This window comes from Mizuhopecten yessoensis, unplaced genomic scaffold, assembly GCF_002113885.1.
Source record: "Mizuhopecten yessoensis strain PY_sf001 unplaced genomic scaffold, ASM211388v2 scaffold9431, whole genome shotgun sequence".
In the NCBI taxonomy this organism is placed as follows: Eukaryota; Metazoa; Mollusca; class Bivalvia; order Pectinida; family Pectinidae; genus Mizuhopecten; species Mizuhopecten yessoensis.
In genome coordinates, this window is record NW_018408044.1 from 537,052 (window position 1) to 558,316 (window position 21,265).

A 21,265-nucleotide genomic window follows, 5' to 3' on the forward strand; every position below is an offset into this window, starting at 1 on the left:
AGGTACAATTCTTACGCCCTACTTGCAGGGACATGTTACTCTTTATTATGATTGAGGTTGGGGAAGCTGGATGATGGTTGTCTAGGGCCTGTATTCATGAAACCTGGCTGCAATCTCATACTCAAACGTGATTTCTGTTCTTAAACCGACTTTCTTGTTACTAGCTGAATCATGATACATAAGATTTGAATAATTTATCACTGGAACAAAAACATTGGCTTGAAGAAATAATTTGAGTTTGGGTATGTGAATGAATTTATCGACTTGTAAAGTCAAAACAACCATGATATTACTTTATTCTTGTCAATGTGTGACATAAAAGGATTGTCTTGACCCTAAAGTCTGTTTTGTAACAATTGTCTACTGTACACAGATAAGTCGGACTCGGACGTGGATCGAGAGAGGGCCTTGATGGATCAGTGGATGTCGCTGACAGACGAGAGGAATGCCGTCATGGTGCCGAGTCCAGGCAGTGGTATTCCCGGGGCACCTGCGGAATGGTAACTTAGCAACTCCTACGCTTTTTCATTAATTACACAGAAATTTGTATGTGAGGTTGACTCTTCACAGCTGTTATATAAAGCTTGATCTAAGTTAGTTTTCAAAATATGTCAGAATAATAAAAGGGATTAACAAGAGAGTTCATGAATGTCATTTAGACAACAAAAATTGATTTGGGTTATGAACGAGTTTTGAGATATATTTATGATTTTTATCTCAGTTTTAGGGAGGCCCCAGAAGATCTGGAGGAGCACAGACCTGTACTGTTTCTAGATTTAAACGGTGAGTTACTGAGGTAGACAGCAAAACGTCTTAAAATAAAAAGATTTCAAAAAATAAGAAACAGTATTTTGAAATGTAAGCTCCTTAACCCAAACTCTCCTCTATTGCCTGCTGGGTATGAAAGTAGTTGCTGAAACGTTTTGAGGGTTCTGTAGTTTTGTCTGACAAACTCCAATAAATATGGAAGACTTGCTCTTTAAAAATTTCACTGAACTGGGAAGACTAACTCTTGATAAGATTGAGTGAGCTGGAAATATTAATTCCTGTTAAACTAGATTGACAGGGAAGCCTTACCCCTGATTTTGCTTCCAATAGTAGCACAATAAAACAGCTGTACCTAAAGGGAAATAACTCTGTGAAAACAAAAAGAGGTGCTCTGGGACATAGCTGTTAGGCCTTCTGTCCCATTATCAGCTTGTGCAATGATTTAATACAATCTTCATGTGAATCTTAATTATCTTGAATCTCCTGAAATATTTATTAGTAGCTGTCAGAATGTTCTCGCTGAAGTTTTTTTACAGAACTTGTTATGAATGTATATATTGGTGCTATTATTATTTGCTTTACTGTTACAGCGGACGATATGAGTACGTCAGGAGTCAAGGAAGGGTTCCAGGCCGCGGGTGTTAATTCCATTTTAGTTAAAGAGCATGCATCCACTTTTGTTAACCTACCTATCATCAAAACATTCACGGAGAAAGATAATGTAAGTACAGGTCCATTATAGACCGATACAGTTGTTTGTGCTTACAAGTGTTGACAGGGCTTAAAAACCAGTGGAAACAGTTTCTGTTACCAGTACAGAATTAATGAAGTCAATTATTTTTCATTTTTATCGGTAGGTATTCAATTAAGTGAAGCTATATTTTAAAGCTTCTATCTAACAGAAAATATAAACATTTGACTATAAAAAAAAGTAAAGTAATGCTGAAATTAAAAATGGAATTTATGTCAATTAGAGAAAGTATGTGTAGATTTGATTGGTATCTGACTCGGAGAAAATCCGCCTCTAGTGACTCTAAAGCAAATTTCTGGCTGACAATAAAATATATTCCTGAAGAAGAAATGAACCTTACTTGTTGCTAGAATAGATATAAAACCAGTAATAATTAAATGAAACAGTGAAATCCAAACTAAGGGAGAAGCACATTGATTATCAGCTAAACCTCTTGTATTGTTTTGTATTGTAGAATAATAGACTTCAGGTAAACAGTGCAATTTGGCTGAGCAGTGATTTATTGACAGGCGTATACAAAGTCCTTTAGTAATTCACTTATCTATAGCCTTAGTGGAAGTGTATGCCAGTGATTAACACTAACCTCTAGTCCCACACCTACCCTCTGTCTGAGGGCCAGCCAAAACAAAACTCAGACCTTTTTACTTCAACTGTAGCACAAAGTGATAAACAGTTTCTACCTGTCAGTGCCTTCCTTACAGAGACAACGGATGGTTTATTTGAACCCTGTGCATTTAAGGGAAAGAATACACCCTCTGTGTTACCGTAAGAGCTGACTGGACCCTGTAGAATCAAAAGTTTTCTTAACCCTTTCACCACTGTAGACCATAATAGACTCATCCATATTAATGCATGGAAGAGTCTACTTAAGTTACATAGGGGTGAAAGGGTTAAGCGTCTCAATCTACCTGGAGGACACTGTAGAGATCAAAATTGATCTGCTGCCATATTGTAACACTTGAGATCTTACTTGTCCTATCCTATTTTCTTTACTCTTTACTTTTTTTCGGCGTCTCCCTTTAGATACCCGGTACCCGTCTTCATATGATCTAGCTGAACTTTTGCGAGGATGTTAAACCCCAAACAACCTTTGACTTTTACACCATCTGTTAAGTTGCTGACACCGTCTCAGAATCACAGACCGTGTGAAGGATCTCAGTTGTACAGAACTCTGTCTTACCTGTTATCAGAGATTATACTGAGGCTGTGTTTGAGCTTTTAAGGAATGTGTCAAAAGTCACTTCACCAAGGTCATTTGACAAAGATCACACAGGGCTACTCAAGAAATGTTGCCTGACAAAGGTCAACTGGTAGAGGCTACATGACAAAGATCACCTAGCTGGCAAAGGTTATATGTCAAAGGTCATAGACAAATGTTCCATGGAATAGGTCATATACTAATGTTCCATTGACAAAGGTCAAATGGTAGAGGTCTGATGACAAAGTTCACCTGCCAAAAGGTTACCTGCCAAAAAGTTACATAGCAAAGGTCATAGATAAATGTTTCATAGAAAAGGTCATATACCAGTGCTCCATTGACAAAGGTCAAACATTGCATTTAAGGTCAATGATTTAATGGAAATCCTGTTGTCTTGGAGCTTAGCTTTATAGCATAAAAATATACTATGATATAATTAGACTGAGTAGCTTTAAGGTTTGAAGGGCTGTTGATTGTGTACTATAGTTTGGGGATTTTTTTATAGTCTCACAGACTTTTATCCTAGCTCATTTAACCTTCTTTACAGCACCCGTTACACCTGATATACAAACACATTACAGAGCGTGTAACAGTGTGTGCTCTAACTAACTCTAAAAGACTGATGGTTTTCATCAAGACTAATGAAGTGTATACAATATAATAGTTTACCTTTAGTCTAGAAATATAACACAACACTGTACAAACACTAAACCAGTAGTAAAGTCATTAAGCTGGATGTATAGTGTTCCGTATGCCAATTGTACTGATTCAGATAACAGTTTTCTCACTTTTGACATTAAAACATATTTATATAATTTTGCATCTAAACTACATTGAGTGTATGTAATACATAGAACACTGGTGTCCACATAATACCTGCCTTTGTTGCATATATTCAGACAGGTAAGCAATGCACCTGTATCATATATTGATACTCATAACAGCAATCGTTTAACAGTATAACCTAGGGTTACATTGTAATGAGGCCTGGGTTTAGTGCTAGGTAGTGAGTCATGTTGTTCCCTATATATCCAGCCGGCCATCCATCCATCATCTTGTCTGAGGCATATCTCAAAATTGTTTATGGACGACCTTTTGGGATGGCAGAATGTCCTGTACTGAAATCAGGTCATGTGCCCTTCTAGTTCTATTAACAAAGTTATTGCCCTTTATCAAACAAGCATAACCTTTTTCAAGGTTTATCTGATTTATTCTATCTCCAACTTTGCCAAATTTTGTATTCAATTACATTGAGATTGGAGAAGAGTCTTTTTTTCTGAAATTGAGTTTTGCCTTCCACGATAGAGTTATGGTGAATCGTGAACAGAGTTATGGCCCTTTGTTCACTTTTCATGTTTGTCGTGAAGTTGGGAGGAATGTGGATTGCTCATTATAATTTGCCTCATTTATTTATTATTTACAGTAAATCACTAACATTTCCTAAATTACAGATATTTGAAATAATTCACATTATAACACAGAGAATCGATAGTGAATTTTAAAATGTAGCTAGTATTACAAATATTCTAATTCAAACGGATATCAGTTATTTTTCTCTTAATGATTGCCAAAGCTCATGAATAATTAAATTAAAGATGTTAATAAGCATGTACAAGACAGGAAATAAGTAAAAACAAGCATGAATAAATCAGAAAATAAGTGTATCAGACTTTTAATTGGTGTGATTTTCTGTATCTCTATATATCATGGCATGTAGCAGTATTAGAATGATCTTAATGTTTGCTCCTTTTAGCATATATTTAGTTCTTTGTTAAAACAAATATTACCAGTATCATACTTGGTCTATCTATCAAGTGTTTTTTTTTATTTAAAACTGACAATTCTAGTTATAAATGATGAAAGATCAACTTCCTATTTCCAATCTAGGGTTTAATTGTCTCAGTCAACCAAACAAGTTGGGTGTAAGCTCTTTGATGGTTTCTTATTTACACTGGTACTTCAAATTTTAAAACTTCTTTGAAATTTTGTGTGGAACAATCATTTTTTATGTCATACAAAAACTAAGTGAATGAAGTGAAATGTAATCCACACAGACCCAATATGACTTTTGTTTCACTGCTAATTATGTAACTATATAATCATGTGAAAAACATATCAGCCTGGGGGTCGCTGTACGACGAAGTACGGTATTTAACTTACTAACATATAACTTCACAGTTTTACTTCCAATCACTGATGCGTGTCTGATTCACCATTAAGTCTACTTCTACATTCGTTCCTTTAGTTGTTTCCAATTAAATAGAGATTTTTTTTTATAGTAATCCTACTTTAGAAAATAGAATCATCTTTAATAGTAGTGATATGTTATTGTCTGGTAAACACTTAAGTCTTTAACAATTTATTCTGATAAATTCAATAAATGGAAGGATTCTTCAACAAGAAATTAACACTGCCTTGTCTTGGCAAAATCATTTCTTATAAGTTTTTATGTTGTTCTTACAGTTGAATTCAATTTTGATTTTACAGGTTTGCGCTGTTGCATCCTGGGATTCCTCAATTCACGATTCGCCGTACCTGAACCGTGTGACACAATCCAATGAGCGTGTGTACCTCATTCTTAAGACAGTGGTGCGATTGAGTCACCCGGCGTACATGGAGCTCGTGTTACGTAAACGCATGTGTATTAACATCTACAATAACTTCAGTATATCTAATCTAACGGACCGGCTCAAAAAACGCATCACAGGGGCTGAGAAATCTTTCGCCAGCGGAGTTACGTACGACGTCGTGTCCAATATACCAAAGGTTCGAGTCTCCAACACCATGTTATCCAGCATTAACTTTTTACTACAATGTCATAAGTATCTTCCTGTGCCCATATTTTTTTTTTTTTTTAATCTAAATCTTAGACAAATTATGGTCACAAATATTTTTTGACTTTAACAAGCACATTAACCTGATTGATCAACTCCCCTGAAAAATCAATTCTGGTTTTCTTAATGTAAGGCATGTTGATAATAAAGACCTTAATTAGAGTGCAAGTAATAGAATGTTTTTTTCCCTATACAAAATAAAATAAAAAATCCCCATCCCAACCCCAATCATCTCACCAACCTTATGTAAAACTTCTTTTTCTGAATCTCTAGGCATCAGAGGACTTAGAGAACATGGAAAGCTTAGCACAAGTGGCTGCCTCTCAGAATGAAATCAGTGCCACAGATGGAGAGACATACATTGAGAAGTACATCAAAGGGATATCCAGCGTGGAGAGTATACTTACCCTGGACAGACTAAGACAGGTTCGGCCAATGTAGAATCTAGTAACGTTATTGTCATGTACTCAAAAATTGTTCTGTAATCCATTGTGTGAAGAGAATTCTGACCCCAAAATATAGCGAAACTAGACTGAGTTTTTCCCCTGCAATCAGGAAGCTAAATAATGGTTAGAGCATCTGGCTAGAGCTTGGAGATTCAGGGTTCGAGTCCTGGTCTTTTAAATTTGGCATCCAACTAAATATATATACCCACAGAACATAATATATATAGCAACCAACATACTCAATTGGTTAGAGTGTATATCTAGATTTCGGGCGTCCAGGGCCCGTATTCATGAAATATTTCTCATGCTCAAACACAGATTCTGTACTCAAACCGACTTTCTTGTAACTTACTTTATTCATGTTAAACAATCAAAAAAGTCAAATGTAAACACTGAAAACAGTATTTAGCTTTAATTTAAGCCCCTCAAAATTTGTCCAAATCATTGAAAAAAATAAGATATTTTTAACAATTTATAACCAGAACAAGAAATTAGGCTTGAGCCCAAAATCCTTGCCTGAGTAGAAAACTGTATCATGAATACGGGCCCTTGATTTGAATCCTGGTCTGGTGGTGAATTGTTTCTTTCCAGTTACACAATCATAGACTTATCAAGGTACATGCACATTATAGAATCTATTAGTGTTATTGTCAGTACTGAAACATATACCCACATATTTAAAGCGGAAAATATTCGTTGGTAGATCTATTTTGTGTGTCATCACCTATTATATGTAATATGAGAATTTATATTAATATGAAATTTGGTTTGTTTGTAGAATGTAGCAGTGAAGGAATTGACGGCGTCTACCGGTTTAGGACTTAGGAAAACTACAAGTGTGCCCAATATACATGCTGTAAGTATACTCTAGCTTCAGTAATACTCGAAGGAACTCACATTAAAAGTGTTCTGACATTATAGCTGTGATATATATAACAGTAAGGTAAACTTGACTCATTCACCCCTGAAGACACATTTGAACTCTTCCAGTTCAAAGGTTGGAATAGTTCATTATGACATGTCAGTGGTGAATGAGTTAAGCATTGACTTTTGATCTTTTGCTGTGAAAATAACATGAAATACTTTATAGATGAATACTTCTTGGCTGTGATGTTTGTCAATAAATCAAAGTATGAGACTGTTGACATATCAACAACAGTATCTGCAAATATTTCCTTCCTCTATTTGATGTTTAAATTAATTTTCTTATTTTGAGTCAAAATTTAAGCCTGCGTTATTAACCCACATTATGGTATCATATTCTTTACAGAATTATTTTAGAACTATTTCAAAAATATTAAGTCTTAATTTACAATTAGATATTATTTTTTTATTCCAACCTAATTAATGTTTGTTTGGGTTATCAGTCCAATATATAGAGAGCATCATAATAAAGCATTATGTATGTAAGACGTACGTTGTTCTGTTGAACTGTACAAAATATTATCTGTGTGTTGCAGGGCGCTCTCTCACCAATGAAATTAGAAGGACAGGTAACACAACTTTTGTACTACTGAAGGAATCTGGTGCCGTTTTTGTTCAAGACTGATCTTTGTTGATCAAACCTTTGTTTTGTTAATTTTGTCACAAACAGTTGCTGTTACTAGGGCTGTTACAATATATCAGAAAACAGGGCCCACTTGTATAAAACATCTCAACCCTTGAGATTTCCTCAAGTCTAAAATTACCCATAGACAATACATTGCTTGAGATTTTCCTTAATTTTGAGATGTTTTATACAAGTGGGACCAGGTATATTGCAATACATGGGTATATCGTATCGTACCACAATACAGAGATGAAATATTGCTGCATCGCAAATTTTTTCAAAAGCATATTTTTGTGTATCTACTTGGTGTTTTAACTTTGCAAATTACTACAAATTCTAACAGATAAGCATAAAGCAGGCTTTTAATAGTTCAAATTGTGTAATCTATGGTTAGTTTGACAAAAATCTTAAATCTATGTTATCCATATTATATATGAATAAGTTTGATAACATTCTGACCTCAGCCTATTATAAAATTGAGCACATCCTTCCTATGATAATATATCGGGATACGTTATAATCGCAATATATTCATTCTGTATTGCGATATATCGTGATATACTCTTTGCGTATTGTGACATCCCTAGCAGTAGCTGTTACAGTCATCATTCGGCAGTCAATCAAACGTGGTATTGACCCAAGGATATTGACTAGGCTGTAATTGCATCTGGTCAGAAAAAATACAGAAAAAATAATAGACTGAAAAATAATGAAGCTTTGTAGCCATTTACATGGATTTCCAACCTGACAATTAAAGCAATCTGTCTTCCAACTTTATCTTTTTTTTAAAGTGAACTATTTTCTCAGTAAAGTTGAAAGAATTTTCTAGAAACAAAAAAACCTGTTATAATAAGTATATGTGAATTGACAAAACATGACATCCTTATTTTGGTTCTCCAGCTTCGAGCAGACAGCATACAGGACCTTTCGTTGGATGCTCTGTCATTAGGACAACTTGGCTCGCACCCCGGTGAGTTTTCTCGTAAACGATCTCTATCGTTGGTTGGGATGGACCTAGCAACCATTGCCAAGGAACTCACTAAACAATGTATCGTAGTTCTAGGTGGGTAGTTCACTCATTGTCCAACATTTTTCTGGGATATTTGTTTACAGTTTGCTCAATATTGTATCACTTCAGTTTTGTTTTATTTGAATTTTTTTTATTTTCATCCAAAGAAAAGCTTTTCATCTTATTCTGTTATTTTTGGCTTTCAAAAGTATATAAAAGCTTGAAATGAAATTTGATTTGCAGTAATCGTTCAAATAACTTTTTGCTGGAAAAATCAGTTTGGGCAAGAAAACGCATTGTCATGATACTGCTTCAAGTGAGTGGGTTTGTAATCTTGCTTTATTTTCTCAATATTATTTGCATTTTTTATCGTTTATTTTTGTTTAATTTTTATTTTTTATTTTTCATAATTTTTCTATTCTACTGTATACTTATTTTACGCTGTCTTCCCTCCTGATAAATAAGGTATAGACTCTTCTGTGGCGAAGAAGTGTCTATTACAAATGAAAGGAGTGTTTCTGCAATAATACTTGGCAATGGTTTCTGTTGTGCTTTGTGTGTGATGTTGTTTATGAAAAACTGCTTTCAAATTGTTTATTAAAAATGAAGAAAATAACATGTTTTTTGTAATTAATTTTGCTAAAACATTTTATGACCTGGGACTTTTTTTACATGAAAAATGAAAAATTTGTTTATACGTTATTGAACTGACACCGTCCTTACTGACAGGTATCCTTAAGAAGCATGTGTAATGTGTAGAGATTTGAAAAATAAGCACACAAAAATATTGTTAATCTAATTAAATGCCATTTTTAGTTGAATGATTTTTAATTTTAACGTTGCCACTTGGCTGAGAAATTAATTTCACACTTATGTAAATAATTCTATAGATAAATCCCCAATGTTAGCTATATAATACCTGATGAGGTATAATATGTAATTAATATCTGTGTACTTTTTCTCTCTGCTCAATTTCAGGTGAGATTTTACATTCATCTCTCTATCATTTTTTAACTATGACATAAACAGTTGAGCTTGTTATTTAAGTTTGTGCTCCTCTTTTGGTTCTGATCGCGACACTGCAATAAGGTGTGACTTGGCGTGCGTTGTTGTGTTTAGTGGTGCATTGTACTTATGCCGTGCCATCGCTATGAACCTGGTAACCATGACAACCAGTAGAAACTCTTCACCTCATCAAACCGTTGAAATGACTAGTAGGTCTCGGCATTGAAGCTGGAGAAGAAATAAATTCTAGGAGAACCTCTTTAGGAATATCTTGTTCACTGTGCACACGGTTTATAGTTACCTTCTACACTAGAATAGTAATTCAGAATTACCTGTATATAAGAGAACCTGTTTAGACAGAACTTCTACAAAGACCTATCTGGGTAAAAACCTGTTTAGACTGACCATTGACCCAAGAAAACCTATTTAGACTATCTACATAAAATATGAAAAAAAAACTGTTTATATCAACTTTAGATAAAAACTTGTTTAGACAAACCTTCTACATCAGAAAACCTGTGTATATTGGCTACTTAAAAACCTGTTTAAAGTGACCATCTTTATAAGAAAACATATTTACATTGACTATGTAAATACCTGTTTAGACTGACCAACTGCATAAGAAACCCTGTTTATATTGACCTGCATAATAACCTTTTTAGACTGATCATCTACACAAAGGAAGCTGTTAATGTTGGCAATAAACAAAAGAAAACCATCTTATACTGTCATGATCAGAATGTTAAAACCTGTTTTATTGAGTCTACTTGTGCATAGGAAAACCATTTGAGACATAGCCTATAGGAAAATCAGCTTATCCTGATCCCTACACAGTGGAACTCCACAAAGCAGACATATAGCCTGTACATAGGATAACTGGCCTTTATCTCCCCCTACATAGTACAACAGCTCGGCCTACCAGATTTCACTCCTGTCCTATACAGTTGTAGTAGTTAACTATACCTAGAGGACCTTGACTGGTTGTTAGGTTGGCCAGGTTGTGTGGTGGCGGGTAGAAGTAAGCTTAGGTTGTATATATATAATAGGCTGTTATTGTCTTCACAAATCTCTGCAGAATCCTGATGCACACAACTCGCCTCGTCTTAGTCAGAACTGAATGTTGGCTGTTATACAAGGGAGATAACAATGGAAAATTTCTTCATAAACACAGCTCTATTAGAGAACAAAAATCTAATTTTCTGAAATTATCTGAAATTTTAATTGCAATCTTCTGCTTTTCTTATGCTGTTTTGAATAAAGACATTATAAAGAAGATTTGCATTTTTTGTTTGTGTTCAGAAGTCTTTATTTAGAGCTATAAATATGCTGGATAATAAAATCATATAAATTTTCTGATTTGTCTTTGGCATTACCTACAGTCATCATTTGTATGATATTTAGAGTTACAGTTTATAAAGAAATGTACATCAACGGATGTAAATATGTTTTCTTGCCGTTAAATGTCATTGTGATCTGATTACTATAAGAATGGCTTCAACTTGTGTGCTAGGTAACAGTCTATATATAATCATCTGTGCACAGATTATAAGGATTAAATGGCATACTGTCTTTTTGAAAATATTTTGTAAGAAAATGTTTTAAGAATATATTGTTAAATTGAATTTTAAGATGTTTTAGTACTTTTTGTGCTGTGTAACTAGACTATTAATTACATTAAGACGTTAGATAGAAACATCTTTAATTAGGTATTAATACACTATTGACAATGCTAGTAATTTGTATATTTTCAGCCCGTCCAAACTTTTTGAACTTGAGAACAAATTCGTATGGTAGCATTTCTAAGAGTAGGTCTTCTTCTTTGTGGCTATTATGAATGTGGTAGAGTCTGTTATGAATGTGGTAGACTTGGTAGTGTTGACCTTGGATGTAACCATCACCTGACTTAGTGTATTGTGTGTACATGTTGTCGTGGGCACTCCACGGTGCTGACTCCTGGTGGCAGAATTGACCAGGGGGGATAACTAGGTAACATAGCTCCTTTCATTTTACTAAAAAAGTATATAAGGACTAGTTTAGATGCATAAGTACAAATGTTTTTGTCAATCTTTAAAAAAATGGAAATTTTATGTAAAATTGATATGGTAAGAGATATTGAATGAGCTATGGTATCTTATAAACTTAATACAAAGACCTGTTCTAGAGCTTACTCTAACTCAGACTGTCAGGAAAACTTTGTCAAATATCAATTTGTCACTATCTCTCTTTTGTTGCCTATTCACACAAAATAACAGTTATATTCTATATTTTGATCAAATTTCTTACGAAACCCAGGAGAATATCCTTCGTTGAACCTAATGCTGTGATTTTTCCCTCCGTTGTACTTGACCTGACAAAGGTTTTCTGTCTGACTGGGTTAGAGGTCATTCCAGGACTATCAGCTGTATTAAGTCACATGGTACTTCTGCACCCAGTATCCATGGAAACAACATTATTTTCAATGTAATGAGGATAATGCCTTGATTTTGAAAAAATGAAGCATAAACGACTGAAGTCAAATTTTTCCTTTTAGCAAACAGTTGTTCAAAGCTAGATCAGTTAATTGTTTTGGATTTTTTTAATGCAAAATTTTTAGTGGACTAGTATTTTTTTATGAAAATATTGAAAATAAAATCAAAATTTAGAACTTACAGTTGACAATTTGGCAGGATTTTCACAACATTTAGGCCTATCTTATGTCATGACGGTTACATCAATCAGCAAAAGACTTAAATTCTGGTTTTAGTGATTATAATTAATCATAGACTGTAATTGGAAAATTACACAGATTTATAAACTTTAGATGTAAAATAACACCTCCTTCATGTTGAGCAAAGCTTAGATATTAGAATAGAGTCGATGGCCCTGAGGAAGCTGCTTATGATGCTCAGATAGTTACAGGACTGTACATAGAGTTGTACCTGTACTTGCATACTAAAATGTATTGTATCTGAAAAAAATAGTTATAATGAGCATATACATACATGTCTAACTTAAACTATTCAAGAGCTCAGATTATCTCTTAAAACCAAGAAACTAAAAATGTTTCTTATTTGAAAACATTTGACCAAAGGATCAGACAGCTTATCTAGTTTTGAACAACTGGCCTGTAAATTGTCTACTGTTAATTTGAACTCAGTCAGTTCATGTATTTTTGATACTCAAACTTTCACATGACATAGAATATGAAAATGCATCTTGAATTTAAAATTGATATTTTTTTTTTAAACTTATATATCAGACCTTTAAAACATATTTACCTGCATAAATTGTAATGTTACCATCTCACCTGAGAATTCCTGGAGTATAAATCTATACATCTGTGATCTACTACATACTTACTGAAGCACCTTGTCCTCCGTGTTCTTGTTTTCTTAAGAGTTTTAGATTAACTCATCCAATTTTTCATTTTCGTATCTTTTTTCGTCATTGACCTTTGATTTCATGTTTTGTTTATAGCACTCTCTCATTATGAAAAAAAGTTTAAAATAGGAGTAACAGACGTAATGTAGAATTAAATTGGAAAAAATGGAGAACGTGTTAGGGTAGAAATAGAGTCATTTGTAAATTAGATAGCTAAAAAAGGAAGGGAAAATGGTAGCCAGGTATTTGAAAACCTGTTTGACTGGTGTGACATTTAAGATAATATTATGTAGAGTTGATAAATAAAACTGATTTTATGCACACATTCAAAATCATTACATTACTGCATGTTGTAATGCACCTGATTGGTTTTGATGCATTTTGCATGTTTCTGCAATGATTTGGTTTAAAACTGCAAGTTGATTTGGCTATAGTTATGAAAATATTTTTATTCTATTCTGAATTTAAATCATGCTTATGTTAAGGTGGAAACATGAAATGTCACAGATATTTTCCTAAGTGAGATGCTGTTTTATGACGGTGTATTTAAAGTATTAGTACACAGCTATGTGATTGTATTGTAGTTATTTAGTAGTGCAAGAAATACAGAAAGATTTTTCCTTGTAGTGTTTAAAGATAAAATAAATATTTTTGGCAAATGATTGGCATGATTAAACTTAATGTAAACAATACATTTTTGCATGATTTTTTAAAAATTTAATTAATATCCCTATGTTTTGTAGAAAAATGTAAATGATTTTCCAATATATTTTTTCATCTACAATATTTTTCCTTTTATTTTCGATTTTAAAACCAAACAAATTAATTCTTCCATACTTTCCTTTTTATTTATTTCTCCAAAAAAGCATGTCAATTTTTAAAAATTATTTCAATACCTACAGTTGATGCACATGTTTTGAAAAAAATACATTAAATGATAGAACAAAACAGTAATACATGTATAATGTATATTTAATATGTGATTTTGAACTAAGATGTGTGTCTCTAGGCAGTGGTGAAGTATACTGTGTTAGTGTGATCGTATAAATCAGACAAAATAGAAATGGCTGTCTCACGCTTAAAAAGTATGGAAAAGTAGAAAATTTGTGGTTAGAATTTATGAATATTGGTATTATTGCTATTTCTCAAAGTAAGAAAGTCTGAATTTTAGATATATCTAAATTAGGTAATATTATAAATATATATTAATATATTATAAAATATATATTATATCAATAAATATTATACTTGTAGATTTTGTTTCTTAAAATTATGAGTTTGCCTGGAAAAATGGTAAATTGATTTGAAACTATACATATGGTGTTTAGTACATTTTTGTGAGACGTACATTGTATAGATTGTAAAAAATGTTGTTACAATGTACAGATTTTCAATTGTATGGTAAATAGTCGGTGCGTAGTTACATGTTACATAAAAAGATACTACTGCCCGTACGATGTCCATCCTCCATATCCAGGGGTTACGCTCACTTGTACTCTCTGCACCCCAGGAACATGTCATGACAAACTCGAAGACTGAGTGTTTACCACCTTGTTGATGAGACAAGAAGACTAGTTTGATCCTTTGTACATCAAAAGAATATTGCGGTCCGGAAACGGTAAAATTGGCTTACTTTGAGGTTGGGCGTCGCTCCTCTGTAATCTTCAAAGGACAGCTTTCCGCCTAGCGATTGGTCAGGTTTTTTTTATCTGAGACAAATCAAATAGCTATTGAGTATCTTCGTGCCTTCAATTTTGCTATGACATATTCCAGAGGTACGAAGAGCGTAAGTGAGCGTAACCCCTGCATGGAGTATCGATGATCTAGGACGTCTTGCAGAGCTGTACATTCAATAGATGGTGTATACTAAATGTTTTAACAAATACACGGTACTGTCATTACCATGTTGTACAGACATTTTGGTGCTATACGTTTGTACAATAAAACATTACCAGTCTGTGTTAGAATGTGTTGTCAGTGTGACAAATTACACATGATATTTTGTAGCTAGAGTGATTAATTCTGGGCCATAATAATAAACTCTTAACAGGACATAAATGATCAAAGACTGTATAGTCTTGTTCACAAGAAAATGCTGTTTTGTATTTTCACAATTTACATATAACATGTCATTATTTTATACAAGTATTTCATGATTCATTTACTTTCTCGTTATTTTGTATTCAGAATCTGATTTATTAAGGTAATCAAATTTAAGTGTGAAGTACTGTTTATTTATATTCTTCCCCTTACAGCTTCTCCAAAGTCCCTTCTGAGCCCCATTGGAACCAAAGTTGCGACGGTGAAACCCATGATGACTTTAATGGAAGAACAGTACCAGAGAGAGACAAAACCACTGCTGAGACAGGATACAGAGGAGGTGAGGCTCCCCACAGGGGCACTTCAAGTTAAACCGTTTGTAATTAGAACATGAACAGATGTGAAGGAGAAGAAAGTTTCAAAATAAACATATAATACATAATTTATTGTTTTAACTTGTACGTAGGAATTCAACTATATACCAGTTAAGGTCATAACATTTTTACATCTGTCAGTTAAATAAACTATAATATAGCTTTAGTTATTGTCATATATACATGTATTCTAGGCTCTTTAAGCAAGGGATGAAATGAATGCAAGTCTACTTGCAAATTTGTCCTGTATCCATGCATGGAAATCCCATGGCACTGGTACAGCTTACACCAAATCAAGAGAGAATTTTAAAGGCTAGCTAAATAAATTAAAATAACTTTGTGTGGTTTACTATCTCAATATTTGATTCATAGCTACCAAAGAAAATATTAAAAATGATGCTGTATAAATGTTTAAAAAAAAAAGTCCATTTTGAAAGTAATGTTTTGAGGATATGTTGTGTTAATAACTTGTCATGTATTTTGTTGTGAAGGACTTGGAAGATGAAGAACCAGATCACAAGCACCACATCAGGCAGGTGGAGCCTGACCCACATAGCATCGGCTCTGATGAGTTCCAGGACTTTGAGTCCTATGAGACCCAGCAGGGGTCACTTCAGGAGGATAACAAGGTTGTGAACTCGACCGAGGATGGACACATTGTCCACTCCTCTACCACTGATAGTCTGGTGGATATCCAAGGTAAAAACTGTACCCCTAGCCTCGTGTCAAGTGGATATGGCTCGCAGGCTGTGTCGATGCTCACTCTATCCTCCGAGGATTCTCTTAGTCTACGAAGTAACGAGGATAACACAGAATCAAACAAAGAGTCTAGAGGTGTTCAGAAAGGCAATGCAGAACAGGCTAATAGTAGTGGGGATAGTGATTTAGAGGAAGGATCTACAGACTCCACACAGGAGGGGGACAAAATCCTGGGGACTGCTGATCAATCAGCAGAGGATACCAAGCAACAGAGTACAATGTTAGAAGATAAAGAAAAATATTTGAGTACAGATGAAAGTCTCAGTGGTAAGGATGTGAGTGACTTGGACATCAGTGTAGCATCTCTGCGGCGTCCCAATCTTCCAGACTTTGACACAACAGGTACATCTTTAGACGAAAGCAAGGGAGATAACTATTCACTTACACAAGACAAGGGCAAGGGAGGTAACTCTACTGGAGAGTGGGTGGATCCATATAGTGAAACTGCAATGGAGGAACTAGAAAAGCTTGGGCTTGATGAGGCAGAGGAGAGCCATGATTTCACAGAGCATCCTACCGAGCAGACTCACAAAGATATGGTGGAGCTATTTATTCGTGAAGACGGGGACAGTGAGCAGGACAAGGGTAGGATTTTGGCGAGTACGCCGATACGTCGACGTAATTTAAACCTATCCAAACGTGCCCGTCCCTCATCTTGCATTGTGTCACCCTCCTCGCATGCAGACACTACAGCAAGTATAATAGAGGAGAGCATGAAGAGAAACAGCCTCGTTCTGGATACCACTGACGATATGGAAACATCAGGTCTGTTATACCTACACGTATATAGGATGACTTTTGACTCATTAGGATAAGCAATATTTTGTCACCGCTTTTTACTTTACAATGCATTTATATTTTAATTCATTTACTTGACATGTGCCTTGCATGTGTTTTAGACTTAAAATATATTGAATAATCTCCTTAACCCTAGGCCGACTAGATTTTGTTCCCCACTACCCATCCAGTCTTCATCATAGTTCATGTTTTCTGTTAAATATATTGTCCCCATGGACTAATACACTATCCCACTATATTTAGCTTGAAATTGGAGATGGCTTTTCCTCTGTACGTGTGTAGGTATTATCATAATAACAACTGTGTGCATCATGTGACCTGTTATTTACCAATGAAAATGTTTCCCTGCATGAACGTACATGTAGGTAACACAATATGTTCCATGTAGATAATATGTTTGATAAACCCTGGTCTGATTATCTAATGCATTATAAGTGAGGAAACCTTCACTATATATTACCGGTACAACAGAAAACACTTACGATATACTATTATTATCAACCTTTTTAATTTGTTCACAGCTGGTGAGGATGCTTTAAGCGTGTGTTCATTCGGAAGTCGAGCTGACCTTGACAGGCTACAAGAAGTTCCTGTGCCACCCTGGATACAGATCGGAGAAAGTGTCATAGTCAATTCTTCTAAGGGCCCTGCAAAAACCGGATTTGTGCAATTTGTTGGGAATGTGGAGTTCGCTGGCGGTCAGTGGGTCGGGGTGGAGCTTGATCTCCCTGAGGGTTAGTACAGTGCACAAATCTAAATGATGGAATATGCAACAGTTTTGGTAACTAAACAAAAATGTTCAGTAATAATATCTGTTAACTGAAAGTAATTGGAAAGTTGATAAATTCTGTCCCAACTTTATTAAAAAAAAATGTCCTGGACCTTATGTGGTTTGAATGTGTCCTCTATTACAAGTCTATTGTTCTGTGCTTGTTTACCAGGGGGGGAAAACACTTTAATATGTATAAATTGCCTTTTAGGCCCTTTCTACTAGTCATTCCATACCTTCTGAACTTAATTGACAAGTGTTCCTATCCTGATATCAGTCACTGATCCTATATGTAACACATTTGTGTATATAAAGCAAATCATAGACAAAATGTTTTAGGTTACTGTACAGTTCATTATCAAATATCATTCTTTTTACTATTCCAGGTAAAAATGATGGTTCTGTGCATGGCATTCGATATTTCAAGTGTCGATCTCGTCACGGCGTATTTGTTCGTCATGACAAGGTTCTCTTGGACAAAAAACGACGAGGATCACGAAAGATGGCAAAGCGGCATTCCATGGGAGCTAAACTTAGTGGCTCAAACTCAAATATTTCCTTTTCCCCGGGAGTGACCTCCCCTGGCGGGAACAGTCCTTCCTATCTCAAAGGAACCTCATCCAGTTACGCGAAGAAGAAGTAATCACCATAGAAAGGATATTTTTTCACTGATCATCATTTTTTGATAGTGATTTTCTGACGAGTTCAGCTGTCTATTATGGGGGTGATCTGTGTCACCGCTAAGCAAATGGATTTTACACTCGATAACAAAGATTTCTGCTTGCATGAAAATCTAAATAAGTAAATGAGGGAATGCAGTGCAGAGAATAATTCCCTCTGGTAACAAATTTTGAGCAAAGACATACAGTTATATTTATCACCTTGGATCAGGAGGGAAAAAAATGACAAAAATTTGCATGTGGCTGTCTTCTGACGAAGAAATTAGACCTAAGCATCTGATCTTCATGAGATCGGCCAGCTAAAATAAATACATCTTCTAACTCATGAAAAAATCGGGACCATGGAATCAGTAATTGAGAAAATATAGATGACCAGTAGTTATAAGCACATGAAGAAACTGAGTCAATCTTTCTACTTGTGGGGGGATATTGACCAAGACACTTATAATTAATTACTTCCGAGTTTTCTCATGGTTACTGTCACCTGTATGATAATACAGTGATCTTTGTGTTATACTTTACTCTTTGTTAACCCTTTAAGCTGCTGCAATTAGTTAATCAAATATGTACTATTTAGACACATCATTCTGTAATTTCAGATTGTTATAAAAAACATGTTTAAGGTTTTCAAGAGGAATTCAAATTTACATGATACAATGAGTAGATAAAATAAGTGTTTCTATGGAGACGGATTCATTCTATAAAATGCCTGTCTTTCATACTGGAAGATTCCCCGGGATGTGAGCCAGCCTGTCACCCTCCTAGACCATTGTATATGGCTACCAGAGGTCTGATGTTGTAAATCTGTGATGTATTTAACCTGATCAAAACTTGTTATTATATGTACCTGTATTGTCTCATCCTGTACAAAGCAGAAGGAAATAGGAAACTGTACATGTCTCTGTATCAAAGAGAATATTGTACATGTCTCTGGATTGAGCAGAATAATGTACATTTCCTTAAAAAACAGAAATTGAACTTTGTAGAAATCTACACGAGAGAGTAGTTAAAAACTGTACAAGTCTGAAAATGAGAGAGAAACAGAATATTGTACATTTCCCAGAATGAAAGATAAAAGGAGTGTTTTTAATTTAGCAATCAAATAAGAGATGTAATTGTACATACCAGGGTACGTTGAAAGTATTGACAGGTGAAAATGATGGAATAAGTCCTTGGTAATTGTTACCTGAATCAACAGGTAATCAGGAAGTTGGAGTTCATACCTGGTTTGTAGTGATGAGCAGGTGTATGGGGGAAAAACACACATGATCTTAATGGTATTCAACAGGTGTCTAGGGAAAAAGGGATACATGATTTTAATGGCAATTATAACAGGTGTCTAGGGAAAAAGTGATATGTGATTTTAATGGCAATTATAACAGGTGTCTAGGGAAAACGTGATACATGATTTTAATGGCAATTATCACAGGTGTCTAGCTAGAAAGCGACACTCTGTTGTGATAAAGAGAAAGTTTGGTACATATGTAAAGTTGCACCTGATTGTTATAGAAACCAGTAGATATTCTATTTATGATGTAAAAGTATTCCTGACTCCAACACCACAAACAAATTTCTGGCAACATCAAGCCGAGTCTGAGCGAAATATTATAAGCGTGTATGACATTGATCTCTGGTTGTTATGGTAACCAGAGGATGTTCTACACGTAGTGACAGATTGTTGGTTATTTAGTAAAGAACAGGTCTTCTAGCTAGACAGATATAATTTGAAAGGAAGGATAATATAAGGAAATTAACTGTACCACTGTCTGTTGAATCATGTAATGTCTAAATCTTTACCTAGTATGTAAATAGTTATATGAGAAACAGTATTGTATTGGTGGTTTACGCTGTGGTTGAAGTTGATGTTGTAGCTGACCATATAGCAAACATGCATTCCTGTAATTGTATCTTGTACTTGAGGCATGGTAGACATTTCTGACGGATATGAATCAGAACAGAACCAGAAATAAGGTAAGAAACTGTAGACACCACTGAACCAACTTTATTTCCTGTATATCACTTCCGAGTTGTTTTTCTTTTTCGTCCCTTTATACAAAAATAATCTTTTATTGGGGAGACAAAGAACTTTGAAAGGTGTTTTGGAATAATTAAGCTCAGATTAATTTGAATGTGCCATGGTTAGTCTTCTGTTGTAGTGACCACTTTTGACAGGCCTCGCAGAACAGTTTCTTCCTTGTTATTATGATCACTTACAATGGTAATTCTGTATTACACAATTCCCTCACCTTGTAATTTGTCCCTTTCGAAAACATCATCAGGCAATATCTAGCCCTCTTGAATATTTGGACCCTAATTATTTGCAACAGCCTTTGAAAGTATAATGGTGACCAATCTGGCTGGTGAGTAACTAACGGTGACCAATCTGGCTGGTGAGTAACTAACGGTAACCAATCTGGCTGGTGAGTAACTAACGGTAACCAATCTGGCTGGTGAGTAACTAACGGTAACCAATCTGGCTGGTGAGTAACTCACGGTGACCAATCTGGCTGGTGAGTACCTCACGGTGACCAATCTGGCTGGTGAGTCACTAACGGTGACCAATCTGGCTGGTGAGTACCTCACGGTGACCAATCTGGCTGGTGAGTCACTAACGGTGACCAATCTGGCTGTGGAGTAACTAACGGTGACCAATCTGGCTGGTGAGTAACTAACGGTAACCAATCTGGCTGGTGAGTAACTAACGGTGTCCAATCTGGCTGGGGAGTAACTAACGGTGACCAATTTGGCTGGGAAACAACTAACGGTGACCAAAACCATTACTTGTCTGTGAATGCTTTGACAGTGGTTCTTCTCATTGTGGACATCAACTTCATGGCCTGCATGTGACATTGTGTATGATGATATGATTGTCAGTTCGTGCATGAAGCCCTTTCTGGCTTGGTGTAAGTNTATCTCCAAAGCTCA

The 21,265-nt window shown here is 35.0% G+C and overlaps 1 protein-coding gene across 5 annotated transcripts in view; it reads left to right on the forward strand.

Moving 5' to 3' along the window:
* The window catches only part of LOC110458105 (kinesin-like protein KIF13B), a 333,374-nt gene extending 312,579 nt beyond the window's left edge, over positions 1 to 20,795 (forward strand). For 2 of the 5 annotated variants that reach the window (XM_021509676.1, XM_021509679.1), the window contains exons 26-38: positions 374 to 500; positions 722 to 783; positions 1,359 to 1,489; positions 5,205 to 5,483; positions 5,825 to 5,977; positions 6,776 to 6,853; positions 7,458 to 7,490; positions 8,447 to 8,516; positions 11,312 to 11,365; positions 15,176 to 15,300; positions 15,826 to 16,858; positions 17,413 to 17,625; positions 18,047 to 20,795. In XM_021509676.1, coding sequence (XP_021365351.1) covers positions 374 to 500; positions 722 to 783; positions 1,359 to 1,489; positions 5,205 to 5,483; positions 5,825 to 5,977; positions 6,776 to 6,853; positions 7,458 to 7,490; positions 8,447 to 8,516; positions 11,312 to 11,365; positions 15,176 to 15,300; positions 15,826 to 16,858; positions 17,413 to 17,625; positions 18,047 to 18,303 — 2,615 coding nt within the window. In that variant the 3' untranslated portion in view covers positions 18,304 to 20,795. The remainder of the gene's footprint in view (positions 1 to 373; positions 501 to 721; positions 784 to 1,358; positions 1,490 to 5,204; positions 5,484 to 5,824; positions 5,978 to 6,775; positions 6,854 to 7,457; positions 7,491 to 8,446; positions 8,517 to 11,311; positions 11,366 to 15,175; positions 15,301 to 15,825; positions 16,859 to 17,412; positions 17,626 to 18,046) is intronic. The other 3 variants (XM_021509677.1, XM_021509681.1, XM_021509680.1) reach the window with 2 other exon arrangements.
* The last annotated feature ends 470 nt before the right edge of the window (positions 20,796 to 21,265 follow it).